Genomic DNA, 14,298 nt, shown 5'->3' on the forward strand with positions numbered 1-14,298 from the left:
TTTGGCCCAGTAGTTTCAGAGGAGAAGATTTTTGTAAAAGATAACTAAGATTTACGAAAAATGGTTAAAAATTGACTATAAAGGGCAATAACTCCTAAAGGGGTCAACTGACCATTTCGGTCATGTTGACTTATTTGTAAATCTTACTTTGATGAACATTATTGCTGTTTACAGTTTATCTCTATCTATAATAATATTCAAGATAATAACTAAAAACGGCAAAATTTCCTCAAAATTACCAATTCAGGGGCAGTAATCCAACAACAGGTTGACCGATTCATCTGAAAATTTCAGGGCAGATAGATCTTGACCTGATAAACATTTTTACTCCGTCAGATTTCCTCTAAATGTTTTGGTTTTGAGTTATAAGCCAAAAACTGCATTTTACCCCTATGTTCTATTTTTAGCTGTGGCGGCCATCTTGGTTGGTTGACCAGGTCACGCCACACATTTTTTAAACTAGATACCCCAAAGATGATGGTGGCCAACTTTGGATTAATTTGGCCCATTAGTTTCAGAGAAGAAGAGTTTTGTAAAAGATTACTTAGATTTATGAAAAATGGTTAAAAATTGACTATAAAGGGCAATAACTCCTTAAGGGGTCAACTGACCATTTCGGTCATGTTGACTTATTTGTAAATCTAACTTTGCTGAACATTATTGCTGTTTACAGTTTATCTCTATCAAAAATAATATTCAAGATAATAACCAAAAACGGCAAAATTTCCTCAAAATTACCAATTCAGGGGCAGCAACCCAACAACAGGTTGACCGATTCATCTGAAAATTTCAGGGCAGATAGATCTTGACCTGATAAACATTTTTACACCCATCAGATTTCCTCTAAATGCTTTGGTTTTTGAGTTATAAGCCAAAAACTGCATTTTACCCCTATGTTCTATTTTTAGCCGTGGCGGCCATCTTGGTTGGTTGACCGGGTCACGCCACACATTTTTTAAACTAGATACCCTAAAGATGATTGTGGCCAAGTTTGGATTAATTTGGCCCAGTAGTTTCAGAGGAGAAGATTTTTGTAAAAGATTACTTAGATTTATGAAAAATGGTTAAAAATTGACTATAAAGGGCAATAACTCCTAAAGGGGTCAACTGACCATTTCGGTCATGTTGACTTATTTGTAAATCTAACTTTGCCGAACATTATTGCTGTTTACAGTTTATCTCTATCTATAATAATATTCAAGATAATAACCAAAAACAGCAAAATTTCCTCAAAATGACCAATTCAGAGGCAGCAACCCAACAACGGCTTGACCGATTCATCTGAAAATTTCAGGGCAGATAGATCTTGACCTGATAAACATATTTACTCAGTCAGATTTCCTCTAAATGCTTTGGTTTTTGAGTTATAAGCCAAAAACTGCATTTTACCCCTATGTTCTATTTTTAGCCGTGGCGGCCATCTTGGTTGGTTGACCGGGTCACGCCACACATTTTTTAAACTAGATACCCCAATGATGATTGTGGCCAAGTTTGGTTCAATTTGGCCCAGTAGTTTCAGAGAAGAAGATTTTTGTAAAAGTTAACGACGACGGACGACGACGACGGACGCCGGACGCAAAGTGATGGGAATAGCTCACTTGGCCCTTCGGGCCAGGTGAGCTAACAATAGGTCAACTGTATTTGTTGTATGGAAGAATTGTTAGCTGTACATGCCTGTCTGACATGGTTCATCTGACCTTGACCTTTTTAGCTCACCTGGCCCGAAGGGCCAAGTGAGCTTTTCTCATCACTTGGCGTCCGGCGTCCGTCGTCCGTCGTCGTTGTCGTCGTCCGTCGTCGTTAACTTTTACAAAAATCTTCTCCTCTGAAACTACTGCGCCAAATTAAACTAAACTTGGCCACAATCATCATTGGGGTATCTAGTTTAAAAAATGTGTGGCGTGACCTGGCCAACCAACCAAGATGGCCGCCATGGCTAAAAATAGAACATAGGGGTAAAATGCAGTTTTTGGCTTATAACTCAAAAACCAAAGCATTTAGAGCAAATCTGACATGGGGTAAAATTGTTTATCAGGTCAAAATCTATCTGCCCTCAAATTTTCAGATGAATCCGACAACCCGTTGTTGGGTTGCTGCCCCTGAATTGGTAATTTTCGGGAATTTTTGCTGTTTTCGGTTATTATCTTGAATATTATTATAGATAGAGATAAACTGTAAACAGCAATAATGTTAAGCAAAGTAATATTTTCAAATAAGTCAACATGACCAAAATGGTCAGTTGACCCCTTTAGGAGTTATTGACCTTTATAGTCAATTTTTAACCATTTTTCGTAAATCTTAGTAATCTTTTACAAAAATCTTCTCCTCTGAAACTACTGGGCCAAATTAATCCAAACTTGGCCACAATCATCTTTGGGGTATCTAGTTTAAAAAATGTGTGGCGTGACCCGGCCAACCAACCAAGATGGCCGCCATGGCTAAAAATAGAACATAGGGGTAAAATGCAGTTTTTGGCTTATAACTCAAAAACCAAAGCATTTAGAGCAAATCTGAAATGGGGTAAAAGTGTTTATCAGGTCAAGATCTATCTGCCCTGAAATTTTCAGATGAATCAGACAACTGGTTGTTAGGTTGCTGCCCCTGAATTGGTAATTTTAAGGAAATTTTGCTGTTTTTGGTTATTATCTTGAATATTATTATAGATAGAGATAAACTGTAAACAGCAATAATGTTCGGCAAAGTTAGATTTACAAATAAGTCAACATGACCGAAATGGTCAGTTGACCCCTTTAGGAGTTATTGCCCTTTATAGTCAATTTTTAACCATTTTTCATAAATATAAGTAATCTTTTACAAAAATCTTCTCCTCTGAAACTACTGTGCCAAATTAATCTAAACTTGGCCACAATCATCTTTGGGGTATCTAGTTTAAAAAATGTGTGGCGTGACCTGGTCAACCAACCAAGATGGCCGCCACGGCTAAAAATAGAACATAGGGGTAAAATGCAGTTTTTGGCTTATAACTCAAAAACCAAAGCATTTAGAGGAAATCTGATGGGGGTAAAAATGTTTATCAGGTCAAGATCTATCTGCCCTGAAATTTTCAGATGAATCGGTCAACCTGTTGTTGGGTTGCTGCCCCTGAATTGGTAATTTTGAGGAAATTTTTGCCGTTTTTGGTTATTATCTTGAATATTATTATAGATAGAGATAAACTGTAAAAGCAATAATGTTCAGCAAAGTTAGATTTACAAATAAGTCAACATGACCGAAATGGTCAGTTGACCCCTTAAGGAGTTATTGCCCTTTATAGTCAATTTTTAACCATTTTTCATAAATCTAAGTAATCTTTTACAAAAATCTTCTCCTCTGAAACTAATGGGCCAAATTAATCCAAAGTTGGCCACAATCATCTTTGGGGTATCTAGTTTAAAAATGTGTGGCGTGACCCGGTCAACCAACCAAGATGGCTGTCACGGCTAAAAATAGAACATAGGGGTAAAATGCAGTTTTTGGCTTATAACTCAAAAACCAAAACATTTAGAGGAAATCTGACATGGAGTAAAAATGTTTATCAGGTCAAGATCTATCTGCCCTGAAATTTTCAGATGAATCGGTCAACCTGTTGTTGGGTTGCTGCCCCTGAATTGGTAATTTTGAGGAAATTTTTGCTGTTTTTGGTTATTATCTTGAATATTATTATAGATAGAGATAAACTGTAAACAGCAATAATGTTCATCAAAGTAAGATTTACAAATAAGTCAACATGACCGAAATGGTCAGTTGACCCCTTTAGGAGTTATTGCCCTTTATAGTCAATTTTTAACCATTTTTCGTAAATCTTAGTTATCTTTTACAAAAATCTTCTCCTCTGAAACTACTGGGCCAAATTAATTCAAACTTGGCCACAATCATCTTTGAGGTACCTTGTTTGAAAAATGTGTCCGATGACCTGGCCATCCAATCAAGATGGCCACCACGGCTAAAAATAGAACAGGGGTAAAATGTAGTTTTTTGCTTATAACTCTGAAACCCAAATCATTTAGAGGAAATCTGACAAGGAGTTAAATTGTTAATCAAGTCAATATATATCTGCCCTGAAATATTCAAATGAATTGGACAACCGGTTGTTGGGTTGCTGCCCTCCAATTGGTAATTTTTAAAGAAATTTTGCTGTTTTTGGTTATTATCTTGAATACTATTATAGATAGCGATAAACTGTAAACAGCAATAATGTTCATCAAAGTAAGATCTACAAATAAGTCCACATGACCTAAATGGTCAATTGACCCCTTAAGGAGTTATTGCCCTTTATAGTCAATTTTTAACAATTTTCATTAATTTGGTAAATTTATGTAAATTTTTACCAAATGTTTTTCTCTGTTACTAATGGGCAAAGTTCATTATAGATATAATTGTAAGAAGCAAGAATGTTCAGTAAAGTAAGAACTTCAAACACATCACCATCACCAAAATACAATTTTGTCATGAATCCATTTGTTTCCTTTGTTTAATATGCACATAGACCAAGGTGAGCGACACAGGCTCTTTAGAGCCTCTAGTTATTCGTTGGATACCAATTTTCGTGGTTTTCGTGGGTACAGGTGAACCACGAATTTAAATGTTCGACGAATAAGAAATTTTCTACTAGGTTGTATGCACACTTTGGCAAAACCACGAAATTACATCACCACGAAAAGGCAAGTTTTCTGCAATCCACGAAAATTGGTACCCACGAAAATAAATGAATCCACAGTATCAAGTAAAATTTAGCGACTATAGTTGGTAGACTGTACCTTTTATAAGGAGTAGTTGCCCTTCAAAGAGGATTTTTTTAACCCTTTTTTGTGTTTTGAACAAAAACTGAAGAAAATAGAAGGATACTAAACAGAATAAAGGATCAGTAATACAAGATCAACAAAGTACTCTCAGATCTGTTCATTGTGTCTTTTTGTGTCGGGATGTATAAGTACCTGGCCCGTCCACTTGTATTTTTGTCCATCTGATGAGTAAAGCCTTTTTCAACTGATTTTTAGCTCACCTGGCCCACAGGGCCAAGTGAGCTTTTCCCATTACTTTGCGTCCGTCGTCGTCGTTAACTTTTACAAAAATCTTCTCCTCTGAAACTACTGGGCCAAATAAAACCAGACTTGGCCACAATCATCATTGGGGTATCTAGTTGAAAAAATGTGTCCAGTGACCTTACCAACCAACCAAGATGGCTGCCATGGCTAAAAATAGAACATAGGGGTAAAATACAGTTTTTGGCTTATAGCTCAAAAACCGGGTTCGACGACTTACAGAAAAGAGCGACGATTTACAGAAAAGAACCGAAAAAGACCGAAAAGGACCAAAAAGAACCGAAAAGGACCGAAAAGAACCGAAAAGGAAATCGATTTTTTTTTTGTAATCGAAGGATTAGCATATTGCAAAGCATTGAAAACCTTAGACTGTGGTAGGACTAATTTGAACTTGCATGTGAAACATTACAGGTAGGGTCGGATGCCTATCTTATAGCATAGAAAAATAGAAAGAAAAATTTTAATTCACCAATTAAGGACTCCCTGTATATTTGACATTTAACATCCGAGAGGAAATGGTGATGCTGACATGTATACTTTTTATACAACCATACCCAATGCCACCGGCAATATACTGACATCGTGCATCTTAATATAAACAAACGAAATAATTGTTTAAATGTTAGGATAAACTTTTATAGTACGAGAATATTAGCTTTTCATTTATTTTTACTATGTATTTATAATATTAAAAACATGTAATATCATCGGCTTATCAAAACGTTTAAACCCGCTGCATTTATTTGCCCTGTCCTAAGTCAGGAACCTCATGTTCAGTGCATGATTGTCGTTTGTTGGTGTGGTTTGTGTTTCATAAGTGTTTCTTGTTTCTCGTTTTTTATATTGATTAGACCGTTGGTTTTCCCGTTTGAATGGTTTAACACTTGTCATTTTAGGGGCCCTTTATAGCTTGCAGTTTGGTGTGAGCCAATGATAGTTTACTTGTACAAATTATGACTTGGATGGAGAGTTGCCACACCTTATATCTATGTAAACAATTTTTTTTTAAATGATAAGATTAAAATCATTGATGAAAAATAAATGATAATTAAGCATGCATTATATATTTAAAAAATATTACTTAAAAACCAAGTTATACTGTTTCTTTTTTGTAAGTTCACATATCCATGATACAATGTATCCCTATAAATGCACAATATAAGACTACAGTTGAATAATGCATTTATTTTAAATATTACGAAGAAATGATAACAATATAAAAAAAAATCCGTGAATATATATACATTGTTTTAACTTTATATAATAAATATAAATGTATCCTCTTTTCGGTTCTTTTCGGTCCTTTTTGGTTCTTTTTGGTCCTTTTCGGTTCTTTTCGGTTCTTTTCTGTAAATCGTCGCTCTTTTCTGTAAATCGTTGGACCGCAAAAACCAAAGCATTTAGAGCAAATCTGACGTGAGGTTAAATGGTTCATCAGGTCATCATCTATCTGCCCTTAAATTTTTAGATGAATCGGACAACCCATTGTTGGGTTGCTGCCCCTGAATTGGTAATCTTAAGGAAATTTTGCAGTTTTTAACCGGATTTTTGTGACAAAAATGTCGGTTATTGATTTGGGGATGAACGGCGGGCGGGCGGGTGTCAATCAAATGTTGTCCTTGCATTAACTCATGAACCGTTCAACCAAAGCTTTTAAAATTTTAATATGTTATTACTGACAACTATACGAAGGTCAAGGTCAATAATGGCGATTTTGACTTTTACCGTTCAGGAGTTATGGTTCTTGAAAGATTGAAAAATGGAGTTTCCAGTCGTGTCCATGCATTTACGCATGAACTGTTCTACCAAAGCTTCCCAAATTTTAATATGTTGTTACTGATGACAGAATGGAGGTCAAGTTCAATAATGACGATTTTGACTTTTACCGTTCAGGAGTTATGGTTCTTGAAAGATTGAAAAATGGAGTTTCCAGTTGTGTCCGTGCAATTACGCATGAACTGTTCTATCAAAACTTCTGAAATTTTAATATGCTGTTACTAATGACAAAATGGAGGTCAAGTTCAATAAAGACGATTTTGACTTTTACCGTTCAGGAGTTATGGTTCTTGAAAGATTGAAAAATGGTGTTTCCCGTTGTGTCCCTGCATTTTCTCATGAACCATTCAACCAAAGCTTTTTAAATTTTAATATGTTGTTACTGATGACAAAATAGAGGTCAAGTTTAATAATGACGATTTTGACTTTTAACGTTCAGGAGTTATGGTTCTTGAAAGATTGTAAAATGGCGTTTCCATTCACGTTGTTGCATTTACTCATGAACCATTCAATCTAAGCTTTTCAAATTTTAATATGTTGATACTGATGACAAAATGGAGGTCAAATTTGATATTGACGATTTTCACTTTCACCATTCATCAGTAATGGTTCTTGTGATATTGCCAGGACACAAATAAATGTTAATAAATCCGGTTTGCTGTCGTTGTGACGGCCTCTTGTTGGTTATTATCTTGAATACTATTATAGATAGAGATAAACTGTAAACAGCAATAATGTTCAGCAAAGTAAGATGTACAAATAAGTCAACATGACGGAAATGGTCAGTTGACCCCTTTAGCAGTTATTGCCTTTTATAGTCATTTTTTAACCATTTTTCGTAAATCTTAATAATCTTTTACAAAAATCTTCTCCTCTGAAACTACTGGGCCAAATTCATCCAAACTTGGCCACAATTATCTTTAGGGTATCTAGTTTAAGAAATGTGTCCGGTGACCCGGCCAACCAACCAAGATGGCCGCCATGGCTTAAAATAGAACATAGGGGGTAAAATGCAGTTTTTGGCTTATAACTCAAAACCAAAGCATTTAGAGCAAATCTGAAATGGGGTAAAATTGTTTATCAGGTCAAGATCTATCTGCCCTGAAATTTTCAGATGAATCGGACAACCCTTTGTTGGGTCGCTGCCCCTGAATTGGTAATTTTAAGGAAATTTTGCTGTTTTTAACCGGATTTTTGTGACAAACATGTCTGTTATTGATTTTGGGATGTATGGCGGGTGGCCAGGCGGTCGGGCGGGCGGCAATCAAATGTTGTCCGTGCATTAACTCATGAACCGTTCAACTAAAGCTTTTAAAATTTTAATATGTTGTTACTGACAACTAAATGAAGGTCAAGTTCAATAATGGCGATTTTGACTTTTACCGTTCAGGAGTTATGGTTCTTGAAAGATTGAAAAATGAAGTTTCCAGTCGTGTCCGTGCATTTACGCATGAACTATTCTACCAAAGCTTCCCAAATTTTAATATGTTGTTACTGATGACAAAATGGAGGTCAAGTTCAATAATGACGATTTTGACTTTTACCGTTCAGGTGTTATGGTTCTTGAAAGATTGAAAAATGGAGTTTCCAGTTGTGTCCGTGCATTTACGCATGAACTGTTCTACCAAAGCTTCCCAAATTTTAATATGTTGTTACTGATGACAAAATAGAGGTCAAGTTGAATAATGACGATTTTGACTCTTACTGTTCAGGAGTTATGGTTCTTGAAAGATTGAAAAATGGTGTTTCCAGTCGTGTCCGTGCATTCTCTCATGAACCATTCAACCAAAGCTTTTGAAATTTTTATATGTTGTTACTGATTACAAAATAGAGGTCAAGTTCAATAATGACGATTTTGACTTTTACCGTTCAGGCGTTATGGTTCTTGAAAGATTGTAAAATGGTGTTTCCATTCACGTTATTGCATTTACTCATGAACCATTCAATCTAAGCTTTTCAAATTTTAATATGTTGATACTGATGACAAAATGGAGGTCAAATTTGATATTGACGATTTTCACTTTCACCATTCATCAGAAATGGTTCTTGTGATATTGCCAGGACACAAATAAATATTAATAAATCCGGTTTGCTGTCGTTGTGACAGCCTCTTGTTGGTTATTATCTTGAATAATATACTAGATAAAGATAAACTGTTAACAGCAATAATGTTCAGCATAGTAATATTTTAAATAAGTCAACATGAACGAAATGGTCAATCAACCCCCTAAGGAGTTATTGTCCTTACTAGTCAATTTTTAACAATTTTCATAAAATTTGTAAAGTTTTACTAACATTTTCCACTGAAACTACTAGGTCAAGTTCATTATAGATAGAGATAATTGTAAGCAGCAAGAATGTTCAGTAAAGTAAGATGTACAAACACATCAGCATCACCAAAACACATTTTTGTCATGAATCCATCTGCTTCCTTTGTTTAATATTCACATAGACCAAGGTGAGCGACACAGGCTCTTTAGAGCCTCTAGTTTCTTGGTTCATTGGTCAATGTTTAGTTTTCTTGGTTCATGTTAAGTTTATGTGACAGTTGTAATTAAGCTTTATATTTAGGACTATCAACATAATATCAATGATAAGTAAAGAAGGCGAGACATTTCAGAGTGTGCACTCTTGTTAATATAAAAAACAAAATAATGTTAACATAAACTTCAGTGAAGAAACAACTCTTACACAAAATAGAAACCATCACCATACATATTTCATTAATGACCAGTATTTCTTATAAAACTGTACAGCCTTTAACAATGAGTAAAATTTAAACACATAGTCAGCTATACAAGGCATAGAAATGACAAATGTAAATCAATTCAAACAGGAAAATTACAGCCTGATTTATGTGCAAAATAATGAATGAAAAACAAATATTATATACAGCAACAAACAATAACCACTAAATTACAGGCTCCTGACTAGGGAGAGGCACATACATGCATGTTCAGACAACAACCACTAAATTACAGGCTCCTGACTAGGGAGAGGCACATACATGCATGTTCAGACAATAACCACTAAATTACAGGCTCCTGACTAGGGAGAGGCACATACATGCATGTTCAGACAACAACCACTAAATTACAGGCTCCTGACTAGGGAGAGGCACATACATGCATGATCAGATGACAAAACAGTGTAGAAAGTCCTCTTTCTAACATACTGTACATTACTGTACAATAGATATAGGGGTCAAAGATAACAACATATTGAATAACATGAATTAATAAAAATATTAAACAGTATTATTGTATAGTAATATGATATTTCCCACAGAAAGTAAAAGTTAGCGTGCAATAAATTCCAATATTGCACTAGTACAATAAATCTTCAAAATTCATGATGTCATCAACACAAAAATTTTAGTTTAAACCAATGCCTTACTTTCAAATACATGTATTATATTGCTATACAATAAGAGGGTTATTGCATGAATATTGGGGAATATTGTCCCTCGTAGAACATATAATGCACTCACAAGCTGGTGCAATATAAATTCTACTTGGGACAATATTCCCCAATATTCATGCAATAACCCTATATTACAGTCTGCACCAGCACGTGACACCTTTCAATGTTCAGTTTCAGAAAAAGAAATCTGGTGTAGGTTTTATTATTTTCAAAGAATAAGATCTCTCATGCATTACTAAAAGAAAAAGGAATTTTGTTTTCATTTTATATTGTTGATATTTGTTGGCAGATAACTATTACATGTTTGATTAGAATTAGATGAGAATTACAAACTGAATCTTTCATTTATACACCAGATGTCTGATTATAAAAACACATTAGGGACAATGATTTTTCCTGTATAATTAAAGTATTGTATGGTTGGTATTTTTATTGGTTTCCCTAGGAAAGCAAAAAATATGGGGAATATTTCAGTATTTAATTTGTATTTACGGAAAAATAGGAGTCAATTTTTGTGGAAAATGAGAAACTAATCTATGTTTGCTTTTAAATGTTTGAAATTGATATAGCATGGAGAACAATTGTCTACATATAGTTTCATTAATTTAGATAATATCTTGGTTTTATTGCTGTTTTTGGGTCTAATCTTCATTAAAATATGAGAGTTTGCATTTGTTGTGATATCATTTCAGAAATTGTTGTCCATTATAAAGAAATTAAGGTGAAATGCGGTAAATGCAAATTTGATCGTTTTATTTGGTGTTTTATTCCAACAGATATTTTATTAATGTAATAATACGTTTTTGATGTAAAATAACAAATTCTCAGCACTATTTAAGTGTAATGCATACTTTTATTGCATTTATAATGATATAATATACATTACGGTGCATATTTGGAAATAGTCTTCACAGTTCTGGAAGAGGTGGCACAGAATGAGAATTCTGCAGAAAAAATTTATGCAGAGAATAAAAGAGGTTTTTGATACGATTTCATTGTACTTCTTTGAAATGACCACTTGCATGTACAAAGCAGAAAAAATAATATGCATATGAAAAAAAAAAACACCAAGCATTACAAATAAAAGAAAAGAAATAAAATTTTGTTATGATATTGATTATGACTTAGGAGCAATTTGTGTAACATCATGGCAAAACATGTGATATGAATGAAGTTTTAATACCACATATTTTTTTTTTTATTGTCTGACCACACAAGACTTATATTCATATCTTGTTAATGACTTTTATTAACCATATCATGTAAGGTTATGGTAAAAGATAATATCAATTAATTGCACATTAAAATAGAAAGAAAGTCTGCCTTTAAATAATGCAGGGGCCTTGATGGCCATGTGGTCTACTTAGTTCTGCTACTGTAATCACTTGCCATTCAACACTGAGGTTGTGAGTTCTAACCATGCTGGTACAGGAGCACTCAACTGCAATCTATATTGACTTGGATTGTCAGTTTTTCTATGGAAGGTTTGGTGTTTTCTCTGGGCACTGGGTTCCTCAACCAATAAAAACTAGCTGCAATGAAATAGGCCAAAAGTGGTGCCTAAAAGTGGCGTTAAAACACAGAAAATCAAATCAAATCAAATAATATCAATTGTTGCTCAACAAAAGACTTGTAATCATAACAACTTCTAATTACTAATTTTATTTTCAGTTACGATTAAGAGACTATGTGGTTAGTTCTTTAGACTTTGCTAAAGCCAAAGAGATTGAATTGGCCTGGGTTGATGGACTGATAGAATTGAAGAAAGAGAAAAGAGATACTAAAGCTATGTATGAAGCAGAAGATGGGGAGATCGCTGATGAAGATAAAAAGGATGGTAAGTTAAGAGAGAGGTTGAATGGTACAATATTAAAGTGTAAGGGAAGAGGACAGGATATACATATATATGAAAGGTCAAGGATCATTAGACAAACAGAAAACATAGATACACTTAAGTGATTTTTACTGTTTCTGTGCACCTTTCAAAGTTTAAAATGTCATCTAGAAAAACAGAATGACAGTAGATTAAACAGTTAAACTGAAACACATTTTCATGTTTCTTTTATAAGACGGGAACCTTGTCAGTGGTCTTCCATTTTTTAGAGAATTTGGTGTAAAGAGTGTCATGCTCGCACCTGTAGTGCTAGCTGTCTGTCCCTCATTTTCCACATCTTGGCTAGGAAAGATGCATTTTCCAATGGCATTCCAAAGGAGTAGGTGCGGTAAGGACCGATTTTGACCTCAAATTTCAGGTTCATCTGACGAAAGATTTTGACCACTTTTTAAACACTTTAGTGTCTATTTTATTTGAATTAATTAGTTTATGTGAAAGATTTTAACAGATTTAGTCATTAAAAACGATCTGATTCAAGCTCAAATATGAAAAATCTACCTAATATGCTGAAAAATGTCACTTTTCAGATGGTTTTTGGTAAAAATGAAAGTGGCCGCATCCGTGTTCATCCTCAACCTTTATATATGTTATGTATTATCATAAAATACAACTTACATTTCAATATTAAGGATGAACACGAATGCGGCCACTTTTGTTTTACACGAAAACCGTCTAAAATTTAACTAAAATGCTAGAATTATGAGGATTTCAGTAATTTAGCATGACTTAATGGTGCTAGTACCGGATATATGTGCATTGTATTGTCAAAAACAGCCCATATTTATGTAGCAGAAGCATTCTGCTGTCCAATAAATAACTAAAGGTTTACATTTTAACAATTTTGTAAAACTGCTATATTTTGGGGCCAAAAAGGGGTCTTACTGAACCTACTCCTTTCCTACCAAATACCTGGCTATTACAGGGCCTACCAATCATATTTATTGTAAATATCTTGTCCTGAAAATTCATGAAATATTTACCAATGGACATGATGCAGTAAAAAATCAATAAATACAATAGGAAAGTTTTTAGTTAAAAAAAAAAGGTATGTAAAGATGACCCCAAAATCTATTCTGTCAAATAAAGAAGAGAAAAATTTAATTGACAAATTTTTAAACATTTAGTTTGATATATCAAGATGAAGTTAGAATTCCATTAAATCAATAAAAGGAGCATATTAAGGTCAATATTTTGCAGCCTAATTTTATAGGATTAAATGAAGTAATAGAGATGAGATCTCTTTTGATGATAAATAAGGTTCTCATAGTAATAAATCAACAAAAATAGAAAAGTCTTAATGTGATTTCATAAGTAGAGCTTCTCTGTTTTTGATTGAATTTAAATGAGTTGTTTGTGAAATAAAATGAATTTTGTTTTGCAGATGATGATGATGATGATTCAGCAGATTTGATTCCTACATTGGAGGCCTTGCCTGATCAAGTTATTCAGGGTCACAAAGCTGTTTTTATCAATGAACCAAAGCTCGCAGACTTCAAGCGTGTATTACAATTAGAAGGTTTCCAGGCAGAGTTTGCAGGAGGTGTACTTATTGTTAATGATACAGTAGCAGTGAGAAGGGTTAGTATAGTTATTATGGTATTCCTCAGATGGAGATGATCAGGGTATGATTGACTGCTCAGTTAATCTGTTTACCCCCACCTCATCTGTGACTCATCATTTCTCAATTTTAAGTTATTACCCTTGTCAGTCCGTACCTCCCAAAATAAGTCACCTTTCTCAAACTTTATTACCATAAAACACAGATCAAGGTCCAATTTGGGTGTAGTCAATATTGCAAGCAAGGGCATTATCAGTGACCCACGGACACATTCTCTATTTATCAAGGAAGGGCATCATTAGTGACCCACGGACACATTCTCTATTTATCAAGGATGGGCATCATCAGTACCCACGGACACATTCTCTATTTATCAAGGAAGGGCATCATCAGTGACCCATGGACACATTCTCTATTTATCAAGGAAGGGCATCATCAGTGACCCACGGACACATTCTCTATTTATCAAGGAAGGGCATCATTAGTGACCCACGGACACATTCTCTATTTATCAAGGAAGGGCATCATCAGTGACCCACGGACACATTCTCTATTTATCAAGGAAGGGCATCATCAGTGACCCACGGACACATTTTCTATTTATC

The 14,298-nt window shown here is 34.5% G+C and overlaps 1 protein-coding gene across 1 annotated transcript in view; it reads left to right on the forward strand.

Moving 5' to 3' along the window:
• Positions 1-14,298, forward strand: part of LOC143069397 (cleavage and polyadenylation specificity factor subunit 2-like) — a 178,460-nt gene that overhangs the window by 162,439 nt on the left and 1,723 nt on the right. Inside the window, exons 18-19 of the mRNA XM_076244014.1 lie at positions 11,913-12,078; positions 13,517-13,713. Of these exons, the coding sequence (XP_076100129.1) occupies positions 11,913-12,078; positions 13,517-13,713 (363 nt within the window). The remainder of the gene's footprint in view (positions 1-11,912; positions 12,079-13,516; positions 13,714-14,298) is intronic.

Source organism: Mytilus galloprovincialis, chromosome 3 (genome assembly GCF_965363235.1).
Source record: "Mytilus galloprovincialis chromosome 3, xbMytGall1.hap1.1, whole genome shotgun sequence".
NCBI lineage: Eukaryota > Metazoa > Mollusca > Bivalvia > Mytilida > Mytilidae > Mytilus > Mytilus galloprovincialis.